At 46.2% G+C, this 24,503-nt stretch overlaps 2 protein-coding genes and 1 long non-coding RNA gene across 4 annotated transcripts; all 3 read right to left on the bottom strand.

Annotated features, from left to right (window-relative positions):
* Window positions 1–1,783: 1,783 nt before the first annotated feature.
* mknk2b (MAPK interacting serine/threonine kinase 2b) lies at window positions 1,784–13,419 on the bottom strand. The gene is made up of 14 exons (XM_027006425.2): window positions 13,273–13,419; window positions 12,116–12,291; window positions 11,749–11,836; window positions 11,295–11,396; window positions 11,016–11,113; window positions 8,382–8,461; window positions 7,970–8,043; window positions 7,766–7,870; window positions 7,077–7,132; window positions 6,762–6,857; window positions 2,948–3,142; window positions 2,694–2,858; window positions 2,448–2,488; window positions 1,784–2,220 (listed from the first exon to the last, which is right to left on the bottom strand). Exons 2-14 carry the CDS (start codon window positions 12,164–12,166, stop codon window positions 1,944–1,946), a joined length of 1,428 nt encoding a protein of 475 aa, XP_026862226.1. The 5' UTR covers window positions 12,167–12,291; window positions 13,273–13,419; the 3' UTR covers window positions 1,784–1,943.
* Window positions 13,420–14,684: 1,265 nt separating this feature from the next.
* Window positions 14,685–16,525, bottom strand: LOC113575100. Its single transcript, XR_003410382.1, has 2 exons — window positions 16,343–16,525; window positions 14,685–14,925 (listed from the first exon to the last, which is right to left on the bottom strand). It is a non-coding gene; the product is annotated as an uncharacterized LOC113575100 (long non-coding RNA).
* Window positions 16,526–18,278: 1,753 nt separating this feature from the next.
* mob3a (MOB kinase activator 3A) lies at window positions 18,279–22,945 on the bottom strand. Of its 2 annotated transcripts, none has more exons than XM_027006511.2 (4): window positions 22,745–22,945; window positions 21,402–21,826; window positions 19,374–19,576; window positions 18,279–18,661 (listed from the first exon to the last, which is right to left on the bottom strand). In XM_027006511.2, the coding sequence occupies exons 2-4, from the start codon at window positions 21,817–21,819 to the stop codon at window positions 18,632–18,634; spliced, it is 651 nt and encodes a 216-aa protein (XP_026862312.1). In that variant the 5' UTR covers window positions 21,820–21,826; window positions 22,745–22,945; the 3' UTR covers window positions 18,279–18,631. The 2 variants fall into 2 exon arrangements, with proteins under 2 accessions (XP_026862312.1, XP_026862311.1); XM_027006510.2 differs by having other exon boundaries at window positions 21,402–21,961; window positions 22,745–22,944.
* Window positions 22,946–24,503: the final 1,558 nt, after the last annotated feature.

Below are 24,503 nucleotides of genomic sequence, written 5' to 3'. Positions count from 1 at the left end.
ACTAGTGACACACTGCCCCCGCTGGCTTGGCTTCCTCATTTCAACTGTTTGGTTTTTTTTCAGGACACACGAGAATATAGCACTGGGGATTCATCTTCCCCCTCCTACACATTCCATCTTGCACAGCATAGGTACATCAACATGAATATACACCTGAACACCTGAACAGCATCTGCTTACAGATACAATACAAACAAAAATAAACAATAAAACAATAATAAATGCTAAACAGAGCTTCAAACACTGTGGCACAGACTCCATTGGAGTTATGCCCAAACGCAACGCAAGTAAACTTAAAGAACATTTCACACATTCATACAGCTACATTTCATTGGAAGACTTTTTCCAAATAACTTTTTCTGATTTTTTTTTTCCTCCCCTGGAATGCTTTTCCATTTTTTTTCTTGCTTTTTAAAAGATTTTTCTCCCCTGCTTTAAAGGGTCTTAAACGTTTATGCATGTGGCAGTACCCTCTGGGCTTCAGTTTCAGGACTGTATGGCCAGACTGAACAGTAGTTGGGTTCTTACGAGAGGGAACATTTTCAACGCTTCATTCTCTGGCTAGTAGGAGTTGTCACACGGGCGAACCTGTGCTTGCATAACCGTATGACAGCCTCCTCCCGTGTGCTTTATTACACAAAGGTGCTTCACACACTCTCAACTCTCATTCAAATATGCCAGCACAATGTGAAGGCCTTGATACCTTTGTAGTTTTAATATTGGATCTGTTGTTGCACCATGTCAAATGACACCAGTTGCTTAACAGAGGAACCAGGTACTTGGTATTCGAATTCGTTTTAAATGTGTTCCCGACGGCAACTTTAAAATCTGAACATGAGACGAGTCTGGGAGGTTCAATGACTCCTACAAACACCCTCCTAGGTGTGGGGTGCAAACCTCTGGAAGGGGGCGTTTACTGTCTCATTCTCAAACAAACATCTCCACGTCAGCACTCCTGCACTTAAGTGCACTGATTAAGTGCCTTCGTTATTTTGGTATAGAAGGACAAATCTGAATAATAGAGTTCAAGTTTACTGTTGTTAAACAGTCTGGTTTGGTGTGGTGGTTATCTGCTCATGACAAAAATCTGAAGGCCTTGAAAAGTGACACTAGCACTCTGAAGCCAGAGAGCCCTGCCAAGGCCTCACCTGATACGATCACCTTCAACACGGGTTGCATAAAAGTGTCCGATTCTACTGACGAGGGCATCCACGCGTACATATGTAGGGGCAGAGCAGTCCTGAAATGAAAGTTTCTTCTCATTGAAAAAAATTCACAGTGGATCCAGTTGTAACATGGAAGCAGCACAAGAAGGGAGCAGGGCAGAGTAAAAGGGGATTGTGGATATTGTAGTCCTTTGGTGTGAGCTGGCTGGCTTCAAAATGCTCTGCCTTTCAAGTTAAAAGTAAATGACAAATGGTTGGAATTCCCCTCCAGACTGTCCACCCCTCCCTCCTCTGAGCCATCTCAAACCCTCCAGCACCCCCTTGAGGCCTGGAGAGCAGAAACGCTGGAGGAGCCTGATGAACATGTGAGACTGGGTTTGGGATGAACCCAACCCTGCCTAAGTTTTGTACAGGAATAATTCATCCAAAAATGCCACCAATAGCTATAATGGCTAGCAAGAAACCTGTTAGTTCGAGCACATTTGCATATTTTATATATATATATATATATATATATATATATATATATATATATATATATATATATATATATATATATACATATATATATATATATATTATATATATATATTATTATATATATATTATATATAAAATTTTTTTTTTTTTTTTGGGATGGGGTATCCCTTTTTGGAGGAAGAGGAGGGTTAGGGTGGACGGGCATTCAAAGGAGGCCAAGCAGAGAACCCGATCTCTCTTCCAGCGTCTTGGAGAGTGTCTGGGGGGTCTGAACCCCCACACCCCACCCCACCCGCCTCAGGCGCAGTCCCCTATGATGACTAGCGGGGCGAGGAGCTGGCTGAGCTCTGCGGCCGAGACCGGCGCCCCCTTCAGGGCGCTGTGCCTCTGTCTGCGCTTCGCCAGTCTGGAGGTGGAGGGAGGGGAGAGGCGCATGGAGCAAGCCCCTGCTGTCACTACCTGGGGCACACCACCCTCCTGCTGCTGCTCCTCCAGGCCATCCTGTTGGGCGAGGTGGCGGTTGACGGCTGCCGCCTGCCCAGAGAAGAACGTCAGATCCTTGGCACTGCTGTTCCTGTGGGTGTAGAGAGACACACGAGACAAAATGAGACAAAGAGACCTGCGGTGAGATGTGGAGTCATATGTTGGTTGAACTATGATTTTAAGGCTTGTCTAGAGGAAGCCAAACTAGCAGGGACACCTAGCATCAGGCTTGGGCTTTAAAACCAGTCCTCTGAAAATGTTTAATTGACAAAAAACCCCAAAAAAAACCCACAATAGAATAATGTCCAGATGCCTCACCTCTGATGCAGGATGGAGGACGGCACAGAGTCAGGAGCACCCTGGGGAAGAGCAAAAATAAACCTTGTATTTAAATGCGAGTTCAGATTTTAAACTCAGTCCCCCCCTACCCCATATAAACAAACACATACCACAGCTAATGCTAACCTTCTGCCTAATTGCAACAGGGCAGCCAGCCAGGGTAGTTAACGCCACCCTGGTTAAACATATCCTGACGGGTAAGGTAAGAACAGCCCAGTTCCTTACCCCTTCGACCCACGGGTGCCGCAGAACCTGAGCAGCACTCAGGCGGTTTTTCGCGTCCCGCACCAGCAGTTTGGATATGAGGTCTTTGGCACCAGAAGAGATGTGAGCCCACTCCTTCTCCGGAAACTCGTACTTGCCCTCCTGGATACTCTCAAACAGTGTGTTCTTTGAGGAACAGGAAAGGGCGGAGTTACACACGGGGGCGGTGTCTGGGCTGCTGCTGGTGGAGCTGGTTACCATGGTGATAGGGTTACCTGGCAGGCATTGCAGGGCTCTCCGCTCTCCCACCCACAGTCGCTCCCGCAGTGGCCCACGAAGGGAGGGTATCCGCTCAGCATGATGTAGAGGATGACCCCCAAACTCCACAGGTCACAGCGCTTGTCGTAGATGGAAGCCTCCTCGCTGAACGCTTCCACCACCTCAGGAGCCATGTACTCCGCTGAGCCGCACTGCAGAGAAAGAGCGAGAGAGCTATTTTGAAAACAAAGCAAACAGTTGCCACCTGGGTTGTCAACAGCGCTGCTGGTGTATAAGTACAGCTTGGCTTTCTGTCCAACCAGGGGCACAGGTCTTATTGACGAGGGTCACGTGTCTCCGAGAATGAGTCACATGGAAGTCAGAAATGAGATTAGAGAAACCAACGACATCCTCAAACCAACAGAAATATTCAAGCTACTAATCATCGGCGCTGTAGTTCTCAGCTGAACCAAGACCGGTTGTGTCCGTTTTAAATTAAAATACTGCATAATTTTGATGAGGGGACAATCTATGTGTGTGTGTTTGTGTGTGTGTTTGTGTGTGTGTGTGTGTTTGTGTGTGTGTGTTTGTGTGTGTGTGTGTTTGTGTGTGTGTGTGTGTGTTTGTGTGTGTGTGGAGAGAGATGGGGGTTGTGCGTTCTGTGCTGCTGGTTGGCGTCAAGCCTGTCGGCTCCAACCTGTGAAACTTGGCCAAACCCTGAGGACAGGAAACGGGAGCACAACACCCAGAACAACCTCTCCGTACACCACTTATGTAACAATGACATGCCCATGCGATGTAAACAAACAAACACACCCACGACAATCATATACAGCACGCACACATGCACGCATCAAGAAATCAAACCCACACCAAACAAGATACTCTAGAGTGAGAGTTCAGTAGGCTATAAAAACAGAAGCTGTTTCAAACTGTCAGGGTTTTGGGGTTCCAGGGTTTCAGGCTGATCCACTTGATTCTCCTTGACCAGCATTTCAACTTTTTCCAATGAAAAGAGCCATTTCGCCACATTAAACACCATAATTGTGAAACAAAGGTCACAGTTATGAAACTGGCACTTGTGGGGCATTTTTCCCCCAAACAGTTGATCGAAGAGACATTAGGACTTCACATTAAAGCTCTTTACACAGATGTTAAAGTTAGCTGAGTAGCTGTAGCAGTGCACTAGCACACGAGTCATAGCAGACTCACTGAAACGACATCCTGACAGCCCTGCAGTATTTTCACCAATGTCAATGTGGCATGTAGGCGACTGTTGTGGCTGTGTGTTGGTGTTAATGCAGGCTGCTAGGTCCTGAACACAGCTGTCCCACCGTCCTTATGTAACTTTCGCAGTGCAGGAATCCAGGAGCCACAGACAAAGACCCCGCTGTTCCAGATCACCCCCTCCTCCTCGCTAGCCTGTTTCTGCCAGCCTTCAGCCAACATCCCCCACCCCACCTCACCCCCCACACGGCCTGGACAAAGAAGCCCCTCCCACCACAGCACAGACGGTGCAATGAACTGTTTTAAGTGACATCGGCAGATGGAACTGTGGAATGCAATGACAGAACAAAGGCCTGTTCCGTGATGCAGGATTTTACCGCTCGGCTCCAATCCGGAGGGGCTAGAGACGGCCCACGCATCAGATCAGGGGGAGGGGCTAGAGACGGCCCACGCATCAGATCAGGAGGAGGGGCTAGAGACGGCCCACGCATCAGATCAGGAGGAGGGGCTAGAGACGGCCCACGCATCAGATCAGGGGGAGGGGCTAGAGACGGCCCACGCATCAGATCAAGAGCTTTTTTTGACAGCTGTGCGTTCTGGAATTTTACGTTCCAGATATCCGGAGGCAGTCTGGGCTCTGCTGGAGATGAGGGATTACCTGCAGCACCGAGCACGCTCACCTCAGCCAGCGCCAGAGCGGCTAGGTCTCGCGTCAGGCAGCGCTGATGCTTCAGGCTACGACGCAGCCAGGCTGGAAGAGAGCGTGTCTCACCTGACCTGCAAGGATGCACCTGCACGCCTCAGGACGGGGGTTTCCCGATCATGTGATGAGGAAGTGGCTTCTCAGCTGGCAGAGAGCTTTACCAGAGTCCAGAGCTAGCGGTCATACCAGCTCTGTGCCGAATTCCCCTTCACTGGTTTCCTCAGTGTGTGTGTGTGTGCAAGCAATCTGACGTGCTTGACTTCACAGGAAGCTACATGCAGATGTTTCTCAGAATCCGCTGTGGTTCCCTGAAGCTTGGCTGATACCTGTGCAGTCGCAGGCACTTACAGTGGAATGCGGAAATCCACAAGACTTAATCAAAATATGAAAAAAAAAAAAAAACACAGCTACTACACACTAACAGCTGAGTGCAGAGAACGAACGAACGAACATGTCCCCAAAATACTGCATAAAATGAGTGCATAGTGCACAGTTCAGTACAGGGCCCTCCTACTCAGACCTGCCGCTCTCCCTCCCTCTCGCAGCCAGCCAATCACAACCCAGTTGCTAGGCGCATAGCAGGCAGGGGGGGGGGGGGGTTGGGACTTCTCTCAACACCTTCCTCACTGCCACACTTTACTAGAGAGGCCAAACAAAGAAAAGATTTCCAAAGAGGACGGGTCTGGCGAGAGGGTCAGGCCACGGGGCAGAAAGCTGAGCTGAAGGCCTGCCACCAGTCAACATGCTTCCACGAAAAGGGACTTTTTTCAATTCCCATTTGATCACGAGTTCTGCTGTGGGCACTGCGAACTACTGTTTGCACAACGTGTTCCAGGAATTGTGAGCCGGACTTGATGCCGTTCCTCTTTTTTTGCTTGTATGTTTTGCTGGGACGAAGACAAAGCATGTCCTTGTCTGAATTCCAACATGATTTCTAGAAACGGATTTACTGGACAGTCAAAGCAAACCCCACATGCAGAACAAGAAAAGCAAACAATAAAAAAAACCAACAAACTGAATGTGAAGCTCCATTTCAGGCAGGTTGGTTGAGACTGGCCTGGTGTGCACCTGTTTGAAGTCCACAACCTGCATCAACTGACTACCCTGCACAGCCTTCACTGTAAAGAGAAATCCTCCTTACGGCTACCGTGGCAAACCACCCACTTCCCAGGTACAGTGGCCACTGTACAGGCCGAATGCATGCAACCCTGCTCACCCTCCAACCACGCGAGCCCCCAGTCGCGTGAACGTCCCAGCTGAGCCATGAGGACCCACCCCCCCGCTTGGGTTATGAGAAAATCCCCCAACAAACTCTCCATGCCATCCACCACCCACCTCTCCCTCACCTGTCATTATCCGTCTCATTCCCTTTAGGGATGGGAGCGCCTTACACACAACCAATTCACAAAAACAGCTCAACTCTGCTTAAAAGCCACAACAACCTGTGTTATGCCAAAGAAAAAAAAACACCACCTTATCTGTGAGTTACTTGGTGATATAAGATGACCCAACAGAAGGCTACTCAGATAAAGGTGTAGGGTGGGAATGGTGCGGACAGCACTGCTCTGATAACTCGTCTAGGCAGCACAGCCAAGGAGAACTCCTCCATTTCAAAAACTTCCCATCCAGCCATAAAGCCTGTCCTTGACCCAGCTGGAGTCTCTCCTCCTCCTGCCAATGGGAGTTGCCCATTTGGCTGACACCACCCAGGCTTGTCCAATAGCGTGGAAGGAAGGGCCTCTTGATAAGGAACAGCACCATAAAAATACCCAGCTTATCCATTTGATCGTCAGAAACAACAAAGCAGGCCTGCATGCCTAAACCGCTCACAACATCCCCATTACCCCAACAGCAGTGCTAATATTACCTTTGTAGTGTTTAGAATCACAGGCTCAACCTACCGGTGTGAGCAGCTCTGGAGTAGAGATGGGAGAGCTGTCACTGTTGAGCTTGATTCCACTTCCCAGATCAAAGTCACAGATCTTCACAGGTGAAATCTGTAACACACCAACAGGAAGTTACCTCACAGAGCCTGCTGGTCTGTTCAGAGGGCAGTGACCAAGAGTAACTGCACGGGCGAAACCCTTGTTTATGATTAATCTGCCTCTTTACACAACTGGAGAGGAGAGAAGAGAAGGAGGGAAAAAACAACAACAACAAAAAAAAAAAAAAAAAAAAAAAAAAAAAAAAAAAAAAAAAAAAAAAAAAAAACTCACCTTGTCCTCATACTCGCACAAGATATTTTCAGGTTTGAGGTCTCTGTGAGCCATGCCTATAGAGAAACACACACAGTTGGTTCTCCAGGGTTTAGAGGATGAAATGGGACTGTGCGTGGCACACAAAGGGCAGAGAGCATCACAGCAAAAGTTTGTGTTTCCATCACAGCCTGTTGCCAAGAGCGGCTAAGAATAGGCATTCAGGCCATCGCCCAGAGGCAGGGAGCGCAGAAGACTCCCGAGCCTCTGCGTTAGTATTCCCAGAACTCCACAGCACATCTTTCCAGTAAATGGGTGAAACTCAATCGCGCAACAATTTGAGATCCCTGCCACAGACCCCCAGCCACCTCTTCCCCTCACCCCCCTTCTCAGAGAAGAGGTCCTAAACAAGGAGACCAAGTCTGGCACAAGACAGGGAGGAGTGCATTCTGGGAACCTGAGCGCCTTGGTCTCTGTATATAGCCCATCTGTGATGTCATTCTGAGGGCCTCATCTGTAAATCAGTACTACTTAGTACAACAGGCCACACACACACACACACACACACACACACACACACACACACACACACACACACACACACACACACACACACACACACACACACACACACACACACACACACACACACACACACACACACACACACACACACACACACACACACACACACACACACACACACACACCTTTGTTGTGTAGAAAGTCCAGGGCGCTTGCGATGTCCTGCACCACAATACTGGCCTCCTGCTCACTGAAGTGTCTCCTCTTGTGAATGTGAGTAAGGACGGAACCTAGGAAACAAAGTGCATACCACAGGACGTTAGTGCACCGACACCGCAGGTCACATGGTCCTTACCCTCCACGCCAGGTCTGAGAAGGCAGCATCTTACCTCCCCTCAGCTTCTCAAACACCAGGTAAAACTTCTCCTCCTCCTCAAAAAACTCCACAAGCTCCAAGATGTTTCTGGAGGAGACAAAGACCCTGTGATTGGGTTTCAGGTGTAGAGAACAGTCCCTGTCTCCCAGAGTAACCCATGTCATAAGCCTGCTTTCCAAGCACAGAGCAGTTGCAGATAGCATTACACAGCTGCTCTCTCATGTTCGAGTGTGTCCGGGTGAGACACTTGAACGGCTCCCAGATGAACTTCAGTTTCTTATGTTATGATCACAATGACTTTGAGCTTTCAAAGGTTTTGTGACTTGTAGTTCTAGTTCTGTTAAAATAATATATAATTGCCCATTACATTTCATTACATGTTACGTGGGACTAAGTGAAGACAGCAGGTGTGAGGAAGGTCTTACCTGTGTCCCTGACACTGGTACAGCATCTCCACTTCCCTGAACACCCGACTGCGACTGTGTCCTGGTCTCTTCTCTATGATCTACAGGAGACAAGAGGGACACCATGCTGAGATCAAAGCTCTAGGTGGGAGCACACTAACGTGGTGCCAACCTCAGAAAGACTCAACACGTTTGCCTTTCTAATGCTCCCCCTTGTCTGGGACAGTTGTCTCAGTAACCAATGCAGACAATCACTCTGCTTGGGGGATGGGAGCAGGGCCCACGTCCCCAGGGCCAGCAGGAGCAGGGGGAGAGGCCAGGCACTAATATATAAATATACTCTAACCCATATTCAAAGCTGTCAAACATGAGAGCCTCACAAGATTCATTCAAGTCATCCTCCCTTGGCAATAAAATGCACATCAACAACAGCACCAGCCAAATTTAGTAATTTAGGTTATGCTGGGGTTGTGTTCTACGAGAAGCTGCTGACACAGAATCATATGGCCTCATGGGGTCCTGGGGGGGGGGGGGGGGGGAGACACATCAAACAGGCTGGACGTGCAGCTCTAATCCATATGGATTAGTTGTGCTTTTCGAGAGCAGGGCAGGGTACCATACGGGGCTGGAATTAGAGGCGGCATCTGGGGCTGGCACAGCGTCCCCCAGGGATCCTGGACGCTACCACAGCACGCTTGCAGCTGCAGACTCTGACGAGCACCTCCCCCACCAAGACAGGGACACAAACGTGGACGTAGTGAAATCCATCAAGATTCCCTGCTATTTGATCCCTGCAGTATAAAGTACGCAGTCACGAGTCCAGTAGAAGGGAGGGGGGGGTTGCGCCTGCAGCACGGCTGTAAAGTTTCAGAGAGGGAATGCATTCAAGGTTTACTGGGGCTGAGGACAGAAGTATCACAAAACCCTTGTAGTAGTTTAAAAGGGACACTGAACCAAAGTGCGACTCTATAAATTAAGCCAGGCTTGTAAACACGATGTCCAAGGCCAGAATTACTGAACATATGCAGGTCTGCGGGGGTGATGGAACAGGGAGCCAGGGGCAGAAAGGCTAGGAGGGTTGTTTCTATTCAGCCTTCACATCAGAGCAGTGTGGGATAGACCCACACTCCCCCGCTACCCAGGGGGGTGAGGGGTGTCCAAGCCATCTGCTCCCAGTCTATGAACCCCCTTCCTAAGCAATGCGACCTATAGCAGATATCTACTCAGTGCCTTACAGGAGAGCAAAGCACTTCTTTAAGCACTTCTTCAAATAAACAACATCACAGAAGCCCAGGTACACACAGCCAGTCTTAAACGAGGACACAGTACACAGCAATCAGAAGATAAAGCACTTTTAATTATTGACCTTAAATGCATGATGTCTTTGCAATTTAACTCTGAATTGAGAATTTTGAAGAACATTTCTCCCTATTCTCACTTGTTTACAAAAGGACCCAAAACCATGACTGATTTCTCGCGCACATGTAAACCTGTGTAAGAGGTTTTAACATATGCAAGGTTCTGTGGGTGAACGGAAAGGCAAAGTAGGGTTATGGCACATTTTGTACCCATGCACACGTGCCTCTGTAAAAATCAAAACACCCAGAGTATTTCACAACACACAACTTCCTGAAAGTACGTAAAAAGTTTAAACAAACAAAAAAAACCATTTGCCTCAGGCATATAACGTTTAATCTCCACGCCACGCCTATAGCATTCAAGCAGCAGAAAAAAGGGAAATACTTCAGGTCACCCCCCCCCCCCCCTTCAGAGATGTGTGTTTTGGTAGGCATGCCAGAACAGCACATAATGTTCCCGTGAGCAGACAGCCTCCTAGCCAATAGGTCTTAAGAGTGGGGGAGGCTGTGAACACCCAAGAGCTCTGATTGGTTGTTCTAACCCTAACAGTTTAACAAAAACAAGAGGGGTGGTTTCTGTGCTGAGTTAGCACTGAATGTCTGCGTGATGGCAGCACAGAGATTTATAGTTAGCAGGGATATCGTGAACGTCCTCATCGCTGAGCAAAAACAAACAGGTAAGGGAGGTAGAGTACACAACCAAGACGAGATTTATTCCAAGATAATCCTTAACTGCTCATTTAATAACTTATGTTAACTGCTACACTACATCAAGGCAAGAGTTTGCTGGAAAACAAAGATAACATTTGTAGTTCTTATCTAGGCATCACACATTAAGCCATAAAACCTTGAAGATTACTACACAATTTTTTTTTTTTAAATCACATGCTCCCCCCTTCCAAAAAAAATACCACATGCTCAAATGAACAACAACTTTATATAACTACTATCCAGAACTCTTGGGCTTTTAACAAGTTAGCTACCCAATCTCAAACCACGTCACCCACTGAGCTCACTAACCACAGCAGTCATCCGAGACGACTTCATACCAACACAAGCAGCCCTGTGTGGCTGGGATCCACAGCCTGGCATGTCTAGGACAGAGGAAGAGCCCTGGGTCCCAGCCGCAGATCTGACAGCTTTTCCTTAAAACAACGTGGACCCAAAAGGCTAGTGGCGTACAGCACAGACATAACAGCCACGTTTTAACCACTTACATCCAGCAGAGAGAACAGCCCATTGATGACAGCCGCAACGACCAACAGACTTCAGCGGAGGAGCAGGAGGCAAGGCTTACCTTCACAGCATACTCCTTCTGCGTGATCTGGCTGATGCAGGTCTGGACTTTTGCATACGCTCCCTCCCCCAGGACTTCATCCAGGAGTTTGTACACATCTGAAATTGAAAATAACTTCATTAAAATGAGCCCAAGGCCAAACGCACGCAGTGGTCCTGCATGACTTCACGTGAACAAGCCCAACAGAAAAGCACAGAGATGAACACAAGGACCGAACAGAAGCAGGCCTCCAGGCACACTGCTATATGAACACGGGCAGCTGCATGCCGCTACACTCACCCTCAAATCGCCCCGAGAAGCTGTCCGTTGCTCGGCAACGCTTTTTCTTTTTGTTCCTCTTCTTGGCATCGGGTATGTCGATTGGCTGGCTGGATGGCATGTCTTCAAGTCAGAGCAGAAAACAAAGGAAGGTGGGAAGTGAAAAACCTCGAGATCAGCTCTAGAAGACAGGAGGACGGAGGTTTGGCCACAAAAAAAGCAAAACGGCAGGAAATCGGACGAAGCAGCCAAAAGGAGGAGACGCATCCCGCATCACAGCGATAAAGCCACAGTCTTCCCAAAACCGCAGTGTGCATGTCAGTGGGTTTGGAAGCTCGTCAGCATTCTCAAACAAAAATACCTCAGCTGGAGCAGCAGGGCAATGCATAAACATGGGATTTATCCAGAAAAATAAGTATTCAGTGTGAAGCATTTGAAGCAACAAACGATGTAACATAAGTGACATGATTCTCACCAGGGCGGGGGGGGCAATCAAAATTGAAGGCAGTTTCAAGAAGGGATCCAGTATTGGAGAATTTATCTGATTCAAAAGGATTTTGGCCCTGGAAGAAAGCAATGTTAAATTTTAGGTAAACTCCAGGCAAAGCATATGCATGGGGGTACATTTGAGCAGTAATCTTGCTGTAATATTCAAACAGCACGCTTCAAGGTCTGGGTACATTTCTGTGTCCTACATCAGTTACAACTGCATTTATAACCAGAGCCATCCACGGGCTGTGATATGTAATAACTAATGTATGAAGGCTTTGTAATTCAGTTTGTAGACGACACGTATTCAAAGACTAGGGTAACTCAAAAGCACGGGATTAGCGCCAACAGACCTTGAAGGAGCGATGAAATCCGGTTACAGTTCCGATCTTGTTTTGCACCATTTTTGTTCCGATTCGGTGCTTTTCGTTGGGTTTGGCGGCCGCAGCGACAACGGTGGTCTTAGATCGAGGGACTTCACTCGGCTATTCCGATGTGTCTGGTGACCGTGCTGCTTTGAACGGGAAACCTGTTAAAAATGTGAATGGTTTCAGCATGTCTGCAGCTGGGAAAGACCATCTGCATGCATCTCCAGCGAGATGCACCAGGGGCATGTAGCTACTGTATAACTACCAGGGGCATGTAGCTAAGCTAAGTTAGCTACTGTATATCTCATTTAAACATCTCAGCGCTCCAGTCCACAAATAACAGCGCGAGGGGATCTGCCGTGTCAACATGCCCGCCAAGTTAAACCGAGAAGAACCAGGACTTAAAAACGCCAGCCTAGCCTAGCTAAACCATCTTGTCACACTGACAGAGTCAACACTTTCAGTACCGTGAATTCATATAATTAAACACTTACAGAAGGCAACGGAACACACAAAAATACTAAAACACTAACACTAAAACACCAAACACTACCGAGCTAGTCAGTAGATGGCTATGAATCTGACAAGCGATACGGCAATGCCTGGCTAACAGCTAACTAGCTGCTCGGTGAAATAGACAAGATAGAGTACAGACAATTTAGACAGTTCATCAGAGTTAAATTAAGGTACCAGTCACAATTAAACTATTTAAACAAATATGTTACAGCTGATATAATACAATATATATAAGCTAACGTTACATATCTAGCTAGCTGTTGTTAAAATACGCTCCCTCAGACAACTAGCGTTAGCCAACCTGAGCTACATTAGCCCACAGCCACAAACAAGAAGCAACAACAAACAAGTTATAGCTCTACTTGTCCTGATTTTTGCACTTCTCAGGTCCGCAAGCGAAACCGCCATCTACCCCAGCTACCCTAACGCCACCTCTAAACCATCTACCCCAGCTACCCTAACGCCAACAAACCCTGGCAGTGAGCTAACCCCATGTTCTAACGCCTTGTGCTGCAAGTTAACCTGAACGATGTTGTTCTCTGACTTCGTTTCTTTCGTTTACAAGAAAAGGCCATGGGTACTAAAACTATAAATAGTAAATGTCAGTAGCTGGAATGTATCCTTACCCCGTTATTTCTTGTTAAAGCTCCAGTCTTGACGCCGTTGCGCGACCCTTTCTGCTCTGAAGGCAGCAGGTGATGGCCGTATACCGATGGTTCTGGGTTGGAGGTCCACAGCTCAGCTGTGTCGTGACTTTTATAACCTCACACGGTCTCCTTCGGCTGGCACAACCCACTTCCACAGTTAACACGTCCCATCTGTTGATACAGAGAGAGAGAGAGAGAGAGAGAGAGAGAGAGAGAGAGAGAGAGAGAGAGAGAGAGAGAGAGAGAGAGAGAGTGAGAGAGTGAGTGAGTGAGAGAGAGAGAGAGAGTCACATGGGGCTGTGACGTGCTGTGTTTATGGTGGATTTCAACTGCTTTGTTAATTTTCCAGAAAGAACGGGCATAAAAGAGACATATCACAAAAAATGGTTGAGTAATCAAAAGCATTTTAAAATAATCTTACACCGAGTCTGTTTTGCACATGATCTAATCTCGCAATGTGTTCCATTATAGGCTACAGCGAGATATATCCTGCATGATGCAAGTTTCTGCAATATTGTAACAAGTCACCTAACCACTTAATGACTAAGCATGGATAACGCTTAAACCACGAGGCAAGTGACCATATAAGTCATATACACTAACCTTACATACTACTATGGAATTATTACTTCAAGTACAGAAACAGTGGTCTTTAAGTTCTAGAAAAAAGACCTCATGATTTAAATGATTTTACAGGGTGAACCAACACTGGCTGCAGGGGCACAAATAGATTCTTTAGTAAGTATACAACTTACAAATGAATCTTACATGTATTTAAAATCTTTAAAATATGTCTTACTGAAGAATAGTGTCAAAAGAAATTCCAGAATTAATGTTTGTTATTATAAATTAGACAAACATGAGGAATGAAACTACCATATTCTAACACTTACCAGGAATTTGATGGATAGTATCCTCGTATCATAAATAAATACAAACAAATGTGAATGATTTCACAGTGATAACACATGACACCACTGGGAGATGAAAACACCTTTAGAGTGTAAAAGTTGCTTGAATTCAGTATTCAAACTTTCCAGCTGAACACTAAGCTAGGGACTCTGACACAAGACGTGCTGCTCAACCAGACGTGCGATGCTCTCACGGTAGTGTTAATTAAATACCTCAATGTAATGATGATTCCTTTACAAGACCTATTCCAAGAAACAGAAAGAACATGGTAACATGGCATCTTTCTCTGCATGACAACAATGTTGACCATATATTTGGTCCTTTTTCCTTTCCTTGTGTTGGTTTCTTTCTCTTTTTGTAGCCTTGCCTAGACTGCTGCACTAGTTTTCTCTGACTGGATATGTTACTGCAGGCAGCAAGAATATTAATCACAGAGAGAGTGGGAAGTTCTCATGATACTTATACCACACAGCACGAACTGAGTTAAAAATTCTCTTTATTTACAGAGTGCTTAGGATGTTTTTTTCCATGAAGCCATCCAACAAACCGTCCTTCATCTCTCCATAAAGAGGAACATCTTCTGGCTCTTTATATATCTCCCACCCTTTCTCCGTCCTTGTGCGGAGTTTCCCCCGCTCTCATTTTCTCTTCCTTTCCCTGCCTCTCTCCCTCGCTCCCTCTCCCCCTCTGCCTCGAGTATTCTGGTCTAGTGGCACCAGCCTGAAAACAGAAGCAAACATTGCACAATCGGCCAGCCACCGCTTGGGGGGGAACCGCATGACGCAATCCCCAGACATGTTGACAACAAGCCGCGCTCCAAGTCCAGGAGGGGTGGTTCCTCGCAGACCAGCAGGCACGGGCCACTGTAAAAGGGCCTACACAGCACTCCCGCTACGGAACACGCAGAAATGTACTTTTGGAATCAAAAACAGCAGCTGGACACCTGCGACACACCGATGACCTCGGAGTGGCTGAGCTCAGCAGGAGTGTTTAATGGTGCACATGTAGACTTCATACACATTTGCAGTACATGCATGTGTACCTGGATTCCTAAGCCATGCAATCAGCAGTCTTACATCTCATACTAATGTGTTGGGAGGAGCAGTACATGCATGCACTATAAATGTATGAATGAAGCTGTTCTGTAATGGCCTGGGTTCTACAGGAGTGTTCAGACATGTATATACATTCATAAACATGCATATGTGTGTCTGAATTAGGAGATCAGTATTATGGAGCGTTCGTTTAACTGCCTCAGGTGTGCTGAGGCTGGAAAGCAACACAAATGTAGCCTGAACATAGCAGGTCTCTGAAGGGTAAGATAAAGAACTGTAGGTGTATGAGGAGTACAGTTCACAAAATATTACTTCAGATAAAGTTTTTAATTTTTAAAAATTTGAGTAAAATACAAACCCAGTGTATGGCGTGTTTTTTTTATGAGAGAGCGACACAGAAAAAGAGAAAGAGAGAGACAGACAGAGAGAGAGAGATGGTATGAGATTAGAAGTAAATAAGGTATGTGTATCCAAGTTTCTACTCCTGTTACATAAAGGCTGTGTAGATTTTCCAGCTACTATGTAAAAACCCCAGATCTCCCCCGATTGTGTACCATTATCTGTGCATGAGGAATAATCTATCAGACTTTTATCACCTGAGCTAAGAGCATTTGTTGAAGTAGACATACGGTCTCGTTTCTATAGTGCTATTAAATAAAGTGAAAACACAACAATGAAATAAAGTCTAGAAATAGGCTTTTGTTCTCCGACGGGAGGAATTTTACCTAGACAAGAGAATACCTCCTCAGATGAACAACCTGTTTCCCAGCCCGTCTTACACAATCACGCTTCCTTCGTGGACATTCAAACGCGAGCTTCCGCTGCTCTTAAACGTCATTAATCAAGACACCACGAGCGCGGCCTCGGACAGATAACGCGCGCTACGTGCCTCAACCCCAATAACGCTGAGTCATCGAAAACGTGCTCATAAAGACGCTCAACAGCAATGTCAACACATTCTGGCACATTTAAAGATGTGTAGGCCCACCTTACTTAAAAGTTTAGCTTTATATAAGATGCTATTTAAAATGGGAGAAAAATACCACCCAACGATAGCCCACAAATCTATTCTGTTTACATACCGTCAAAAACAAACAAGGGTTCAGGAACACGCCCATGTCTGGTAAATAAATAATAAATCAATAAATAGTTGTCGATCTGGATAGCTTAGTCAGCAAAGCTGACTTTACTCTTTGTTCTAAGATACTGATAAAGAACACAAACTGTGTAATGATGCTGTAAAATTAACGGTTGTTGTCAAGACACCTCTGACTTGACTCTTAACCGCTCTGAACCAGCCCGCTCGTGCAGTCGCCTCGCGCGGCTCTTATGTGACGTCACTGCCCCGCGCAGTGACGCGTTGTTTCCGTTCTCGAGTTCTCTGGCACGTTCCAGAAAACCCAACAAACTGCAGCGCAACAGCTGCCGCGTGCACGTAACACACGATCACGAGGCGTCCAGGGCTCGGGGGACCAAAGTAACTGGCGTTTTGTGGAATACCGCGAGAAGGGAGCGGAACGTGATAGAAACATTCTTCCTTTCTATGAAATGTTTACTCTCCATAATAAATCCCACGCGCCAGACAATGGTCCTTCTCGTTGATTCACTGCAGGGTTTGGAAATATGCAGCTAAGCCAAATGTTTCTTTCTGTTGTGGTTGGACAAGCATCGAGCAGGCTGAGTCTGGTCTTTGGTTAACCCCACTTCACTTCTCTGAGTACTATAATCGCTCTGGATAAAGGCGTTCTCCTAATGTCTAAATTCCCGATAATGCATGTCCACAGTCTCTGCTGCACATGCAGGTTCAGCAGCTGAATGCGTGACGTTCCAGCTCTTCTGTATTTACAGTAAGACGGAGGTGGAAGTTTCTGGAAAATTCAGCAGTTGTACAGACACGCGGAGGAAATAACTGAGCGTGCGCGCTCTGTACCTAATTACTGGAGCTCACGAGTTTCATAAATGCAGCATTTAGGTAATGTTTGTTGCTTAGTTTGACATACATATCTGTGGTTCCCTAATTTTCCCCTTCCGCCAAAGGCAAAATGAAACAATATTTCAATCTCATTTATAACCTTAATTTGTGGTATGTAGGGCAAACATAATAACGGGATATTTGTGTGAATCACTGAAGCATAATCACGGTTGCATAATTGTCATAACTAAGTCAGTGAACAGACTGTTCAAAGTAGCTAGGGGAGACGGGAGAATAATCTCGCATTCCAGTTTGTCTAAATATGCAATATTTCATCAGCAGTCAGTTCGACGCGAAAATCGTGCTTCTGGCTCCATCTATTGGACGTGTGTGTGTGTGTGTGTGTGTGTGTGTGAGTGTGAGAGAGAGACAGTCTCTCATATGCAAAGATTTAATACTATAATCCTGCAATTCTGACCACCAAAATTGCAGTATTACAGTATTAAAACTTTGCAAAGGTAATTAAAAAGTCTGCTTTCATTGTTTCATTTAAAGCCTACAGGAAATTAGGTCATTGTGTAAAAAAGGATGAAGTGGAATCTCACTGTAGGCATGTTGAACTGTACTAAACAAAACAAAAAAGTAACCTTTGCTAATTAGACACATCCTTGTTATATTAGATTTTGTTTTATCATCAATTAGAAATGCCATATGGATGTCCAGCCTTGTAGCTGGCGGCAATAGTCCATCAGTTCTCGTGCAGTCAGTCCATCTCTGACACTGGTTGGTTGAGGACAGTCCTCCATCCTGTCTCTACCCCATTAACAGTGCTCCAGAGAAGCTGACCTGTGACCATTGGTGTAGAGGGTACCAGGCAAACTGTGTATAGCAACAGGTGGGCTAGTCTGTAAATGTAAACAATCTTTAAGACCGGTGTACCCATCAATGAGGCCAGTGAGTGTAGCTGCTAGGTAGATGTTTCTAAAGTGAGTGATGTGTGTTTCTATGAGCCTCACACTAAACTAACCTCAGTTTTTGATTACAGTCTCACATATCCTGGTCTATTGTGCAGTTTTAACTCATCTCAAAAGCACAGAGAAAAAGTAAACATTTCTATCAGAATACATTTAATGTCCCAAATACATACATAAATATTCACAAATATAATCTGTATGTTTCAGACTGTAAAAACAGCAAAAAAAAAAAAAAAAAAGTACTGGAATGATTCTGAATCATTTTGTGAGGAAAACAAAACATGAAAATTGCTAATACTGGTTTCTAGTAAGAACATTCACCTACACAAAGAAAGGAGGGATGTTAACATGTATCTTGCTATAGAATATTACAGTACTTTAAGTCTATAAAAATAGAGTCTTTGGAGACTGCTTTTTACTTCACTCTCTCCCCCTTAACTCATCGTTTCATTGGTCCCGCTGGTCTTTTGGCGGCGTTCTCCCTTTCAGCGACACATCCGTGATGTCATCTCTTTCTGTTTGGACAGCAAGAGGGAGTGGTTTAGTTTCACCAGCGTCAGGTGTCTGCATCACTCAAACACCACAGCTACATACCAGACATGGTACACGGCTAAACACACATCAGTCTCCTCTCAGATCTGTCTGTTATGGTGAACATCATCGTGAGCTTTTGTGCTGTGCTTCACAAAACACGTGACTGACTGCATTGAGATCAGTAACAGGACCGGACGGTGTCACCTGATCCTACAGATTAGGTTCTCACTTCCACAGCTACAGGGGTGAGATGCCGGCTCGCTCAGTCGGCAGCGAGACAGAGTGAGACGCACACTGGTAGAGAGTGAGACATACAGTCACTCACCAAAGCACAAACTGAGTGAGACGGTAAGAGAATGACATCGAAAGGCGTAGGTTTTTTTCAGCTCTGAGAGTTACAAGTTTCTCATTAAGAGCTGGTGGGAGACTGATGGAGACGCGTCACTGTGATGTGACTTCCAGTTAGAGCAAGCAGATCCGCGATGGGTTCGATTGTCACAGTGAGACGTCTTCCTCCCTGTCTTTATAGGAACGTTTTTTGGAGTCCTGTCCTTTAAATTCTATATTTATATATTTAAATATAAAGTTACAAATGGAGACAAAATAGAACTGATGTGAACACATGCAGTCACTCTCCACACAAAGATTTTGCAGTGTATCCATCCACACGCACGCGCACACACACACACTCACCAATGGTTCCAGCTCCTTGTGGTCTATAAGGTTGAATTCAGTAACAAAGTAGTAGAAATGCTTGTAGCAGGTGTTAACGTGGGCCTCTGCCCCCATCTGACTGACACGGTCAAAATGGTGGATGTACACATGGACGAACACTCGGAAGAGGCGCGACAGGATCTTCTTGGCCACCTGAAAGAAGCTCTTGGGGAAGGGAGTACCTGCCGGAGAACAATCAAGAACGACCGGACAGTCAGACAAGGGGTGAGACATGGTACGAATGAGACAGCTTCACCTCTCAACATAGCACCAGCTCTGAAGCAGACAGTGAGAGTGAAGGGCTGAAATACACATCGCATCACTGCAGTAACTAAACCAACAATACAAACAAGTTGTTTTCACAGTGGCATCTGGGTCAGACATATATTAGATTTTTAATGGTTCAGCTATTTTACTGATTTATATAATGCTATAGGTTGACGGCAGCAAACATACATGTAACGTAGACTAAAAACATGTACCTTAAACTGGGACTATTGTGCTAAACTTCAGCAAGTTCTTCTGTGCTAACATGTCTAGCTGTTATGCTAACGTACGCTTAAACAGCTAATGAACGCTCACACAGAACGCACAAACCCTCTGCTGTTGTGGCGATCCAGACTGGCTGTGGTTCCATGTTCTTGATGACCTCTTTAGAGGCATTAGAAACCTGCGCATTAGTGAGGTCACCCGCAGCCACCAGTCTACCTCTGTGACTTCCTCTTAGCTATCGCACCAAACACAGCAGCTAATCTGAGAGCCACCACGACACACGCAATCAATACAAGTGACACGGTAAAAATCTCCACTGCTGCCTGCCACTGAGCTGAGGCCATGGACTTCATGACGCTAAAATAAGAGTCCCAACCAGCACTAGAGACAGGCTAGGTATACATTGGGGGGGAAAAAAATAAAAATAAAAATAATATATATATATATATATATATATATATATATATATATATATTATATATATATATATATATATTTTATAAAAGATGAAGAAACGAAACAGCAAACTTTACAGGTAGTTGTAGTCAGTGCCACAATGTCTCTGTGATTCTGATGTAGTAAACTGATGAAGATTCATGAAAGCTGACACACTGACTCAGACAGCTGTACTCAGGAAGGCAGCAACACTTCCTCTGTGGGTATCGAGATCCTGCGCACTGCGAACCAAAAGGCAACGCCTGCATGACTGTGAGGGTGGGATGTCTGGCAGCGGTGGCATTGATGTGGCAGGGCCAAAAATGCCCCCCCCCCCTCTTCATTTTCTGGTTCTGTTTACTTGTATATAAATGTACCTGCTCTGTAAGACCTTATACACTCCTTACCAACAGAGTAAAGTTATTCTCAAATTATTCTCAGCTAAATCTGACTCAAGCTAACAGCAGTTGGCCCTGCTTTGTCTCATACATTTTTTAAATTCTCATAATCTGAATGTGGATTAACATGCTATACTGCAGCTGAGTCATGTCCTAACCCTAACTCGGATTATAATTAGAATATCTAAACATACTTTGCAGATTATTAGAACATTCACCTGTTTTCTTCTCACTTGTGAAACAATTCTTTAAACCATTTTTTAAATGCCCCAATGTTTCTGAATAATAAACATTGGGGCATAATCTGCATCAGATACAGAAAAATGATCACATCAACACTTGATGTGAAAGTGATTTTCTGTGTATTTAAAATTTATTTCTCTGCTGTTTAATGTCAAGCACATGGAAAAACTTGTGGTCTACAGATGGCAAAAGGCTCAGAACAACTGCAGAGGAGCCACTACACTGGCCAGTGCATTTGTACTTTCTTAAGATAGCTGTCTGTGTAATATGATTAAAAAACAGTATTGCAGACAACTTTGTGCTATTTTTTCTTTGCTTTTTTTCTAATTAAGTTATCATCATCAAGAGTGTTGTTGCGACCCTAAAACGCCTCGTCTGAATTTGGAAGTGAACAGAGCGTCCGAGCCATAGAGGAGAAGCCTGGCGCTGGTGTGCTTACCGACGTTGGTGGGAAAGATCTGCTCATTGTTGATCTGCATCTCTATCCAGTCCATCAGCAGGCTCATGTACGTGGGGGCGGGCAGAGCCGTAGGGCGCTTGTACCGCTGCTCATCCTGCCAGCGGTACTCATACTTGGGCCCTCCGGACATGACCGGGCAGGTCTGGTCCGTGCACGAGTCGCTGATGGTGCCGTAGATGAGGTTGATGCGGTTAAAGAAGTCGACCACGTGCACGGCCACCCAGTCGTTGAGATCCTCGCCGTGCGGCAGCTGTACAGCCAGCTTCAGGTCCAGCCCTGCGTTCAGCGATGCCTGTGCCTTCTTGTGCAGCTCAAAGCGCTGGGTGCCTGGCTCGAACCTGCGCTTGGGTCGGAACGTCCTGTCTTTATTGAAGACCTGCTTCAGGGCCAGCGACATGGCCGGGCTGGTGGGGTGTATGAACACAAACAACAGGAGGTGATGCTGGGTTTTTTGACTTTCCTGTCCCCCCCAACACAGAGGATGTTGATAAAGGTGCTTTGGGGTGAGAGGCAGAGTGCAGCTCCAAGGAGAACAGATGCTATGGGGGGGGGAGTGAGAGAGATATTACATTAGGTCAAGCTCTTATCTGTCTAATCATAACAAGAGTAATGAAAAAGTAGAAGTGGATTTCTTTGGTCTTTCCCTGATACTGAGAGAGACGTCCGCACCACTGGGCTCCTACACTCGTGCCAAGGACGTCATATTGCCACTAACACTGATACGTTTGTAGAAGTGGAAAATCAAACATCTACAAACAATGCGAGGCAGTAAAACATATTTCTTTTGTGGAACAAGATACATTTTCATGGCATCTGAGGACATACAATTAAATAACAGGACAGCAAACAAGCAAACAGTTTAAAGTAGCTGCATAAGCCTCCTTAAAGGACTTGTGGTGTCGGTGAAAACCTAAACCATGAATCCATTACGCCGGGAAAGTTGTAAACGATGTAATAACGTCTCGGGAATGTGGGGGACTTTCTCGCCCCGGGTGAGGAGCCTCCTGTTAGGGGCAGGTTGGTAGTTACCCCCGGGAGCAGAACCTATCCACCTGGAAGCGTAGCACAGCCTGCTTCTCCGCACACAGGAGGAGAAGGCGTTTAAAACCATAACCAGCCTACGGCGCCATGAACGGCAACAAAAGCGAAACAAACTCCTGCGCCCGCGGCTCGAATTCTAACCGTCCACCACCGAATAAAAGGCGGAAACGAGCAAAACACGTTTACGAAAACTGCGCTTTAAGACTAACACACCAGAACTGTGCCCCTAACGGCACCGTCTCCGCCTGGTCAAACCGCCCATGAACTTCAACTAAACTTACCGACCAGCAGATACTCGCTTCTTCCTCTTTGGTGTAACCGCCTGCGTTCAGCGCGAGTCTACACAGACGTTTCCTGTTTAAAGCTCCATGCTGCTCGGCCCCGATCCCCCACCGCCTAATTCTTAGCGCCGCTAACTAATGCAGACGAACGTCAGCCTGCTTAGGAAACTACAGAGAAAGCCCCTCCCGAGCGAGCGTCGCACGCGCCCTGCACAAGACGTCACACGCCCGGTTGAGCAGTAAAGCGCGTGCACGCTGGCACCTCAGCCTTAGGCCGGATGGCACGAGCTGCGTTCAGGCTCGGTAAGGGACATCTTGCGTTTTGTAAAGAAACGCCTAATGACTTTATCTGGCAAAATAGAAAAAAACCCAAAAACATTAAAATACGGATGCGTTGTTTTCACACAGCTTCATTCATTTCCGTATGCTTTTCACCTATGTATACATGTTCACCTTCACATGTTGTATTTATTGACTTTGCATGGTTTATTTATTAAAGCACAAATTCACATAGAAGGAAGGAAAACTCGTGAACAGTCAGCATGAAAACATTACACTGAGCTTTTGGTTTCCATTCACATATCATCATCCGCCATGGACTGGATAAGGAGCAAGGTTTACTCCTGGATAATGAGTGAGGTTTGCTCCCGGATAAGGACTGGATAATGAGCGAGGTTTGCTCCTGGCAGCCAGCATCACATTCTCAAGATTACTGAGCACTCTGTCACTGGTGTAAGGTGATGTAAAACATGACAAGGAAATACACATAAAACCTCACTTAGCACTATGCATCACAATGTCAAAGAGAATGGGATAGAAATGTGTGGGTGTTTTTTTAAAAAGCAACAAAAACAAACTAATACAAAAGCAATGTCAGGTTTTGCTCTGAAGGTTTCAGGCGATGGTTCCTTAACCCAGTGTAGGCCAGCACTCGGCCTTCTTATGTTTGCCCTTCACTAACACATGGTGATGTATGCGGGTGTATGGCACTGAGTTACAGGGGTGTTGTGGTCTGAGAGATAGACGGGTGTTGTGGTCTGAGAGATAGACGGGTGTTGTGGTCTGAGAGATAGACGGGTGTTGTGGTCTGAGAGATAGACAGGTGCTGTGGTCTCACAGTTACAGGTTCTGTGGTCTGAGAGATAGACGGGTGCTGTGGTCTGAGAGATAGACGGGTGCTGTGGTCTCACAGTTACAGGTTCTGTGGTCTGAGAGATAGACGGGTGTTGTGGTCTGAGAGATAGACGGGTGCTGTGGTCTGAGAGATAGACGGGTGTTGTGGTCTGAGAGATAGACGGGTGCTGTGGTCTGACAGTTACAGGTCCTGTGGTCTGAGAGATAGACGGGTGCTGTGGTCTCACAGTTACAGGTTCTGTGGTCTGAGAGATAGACGGGTGTTGTGGTCTGACAGTTACAGGTCCTGTGGTCTGAGAGATAGACGGGTGCTGTGTCTCACAGTTACAGGTTCTGTGGTCTGAGAGATAGACGGGTGTTGTGGTCTGAGAGATAGGCGGGTGTTGTGGTCTGAGAGATAGACGGGTGTTGTGGTCTGAGAGATAGACAGGTGCTGTGGTCTGAGAGATAGACGGGTGCTGTGGTCTGAGAGATAGACGGGTGTTGTGGTCTGAGAGATAGACAGGTGCTGTGGTCTGAGAGATAGACGGGTGCTGTGGTCTGAGAGATAGACGGGTGTTGTGGTCTGAGAGATAGACAGGTGCTGTGGTCTGAGAGATAGACGGGTGCTGTGGTCTCACAGTTA

Source organism: Electrophorus electricus, chromosome 23 (assembly GCF_013358815.1).
Source record: "Electrophorus electricus isolate fEleEle1 chromosome 23, fEleEle1.pri, whole genome shotgun sequence".
In the NCBI taxonomy this organism is placed as follows: Eukaryota; Metazoa; Chordata; class Actinopteri; order Gymnotiformes; family Gymnotidae; genus Electrophorus; species Electrophorus electricus.
The sequence above is the reverse complement of the archived record's forward strand: the minus strand, read 5'-3'. Positions and strand labels throughout refer to the sequence as shown.

Excerpts from the sequence above, each read along its gene's own strand:
- mknk2b (XM_027006425.2), bottom strand. The coding sequence starts at position 12,166 with ATGGTGCAAAACAAGATCGGAACTGTAACCGGATTTCATCGCTCCTTC. Across the intron at positions 7,871-7,969 it reads GTTTGAGAAGCTGAGGGGAG|GTTCCGTCCTTACTCACATT; the intron begins GTAAGATGCTGC and ends TTTGTTTCCTAG. Across the intron at positions 6,858-7,076 it reads TGTGCGAGTATGAGGACAAG|ATTTCACCTGTGAAGATCTG; the intron begins GTGAGTTTTTTT and ends GGTGTGTTACAG.
- mob3a (XM_027006511.2), bottom strand. The coding sequence starts at position 21,819 with ATGTCGCTGGCCCTGAAGCAGGTCTTCAATAAAGACAGGACGTTCCGA. Across the intron at positions 19,577-21,401 it reads GATCTTTCCCACCAACGTCG|GTACTCCCTTCCCCAAGAGC; the intron begins GTAAGCACACCA and ends GTTCTCCGGCAG. Across the intron at positions 18,662-19,373 it reads ACAAGGAGCTGGAACCATTG|AAAGAGATGACATCACGGAT; the intron begins GTGAGTGTGTGT and ends CTGTCCAAACAG.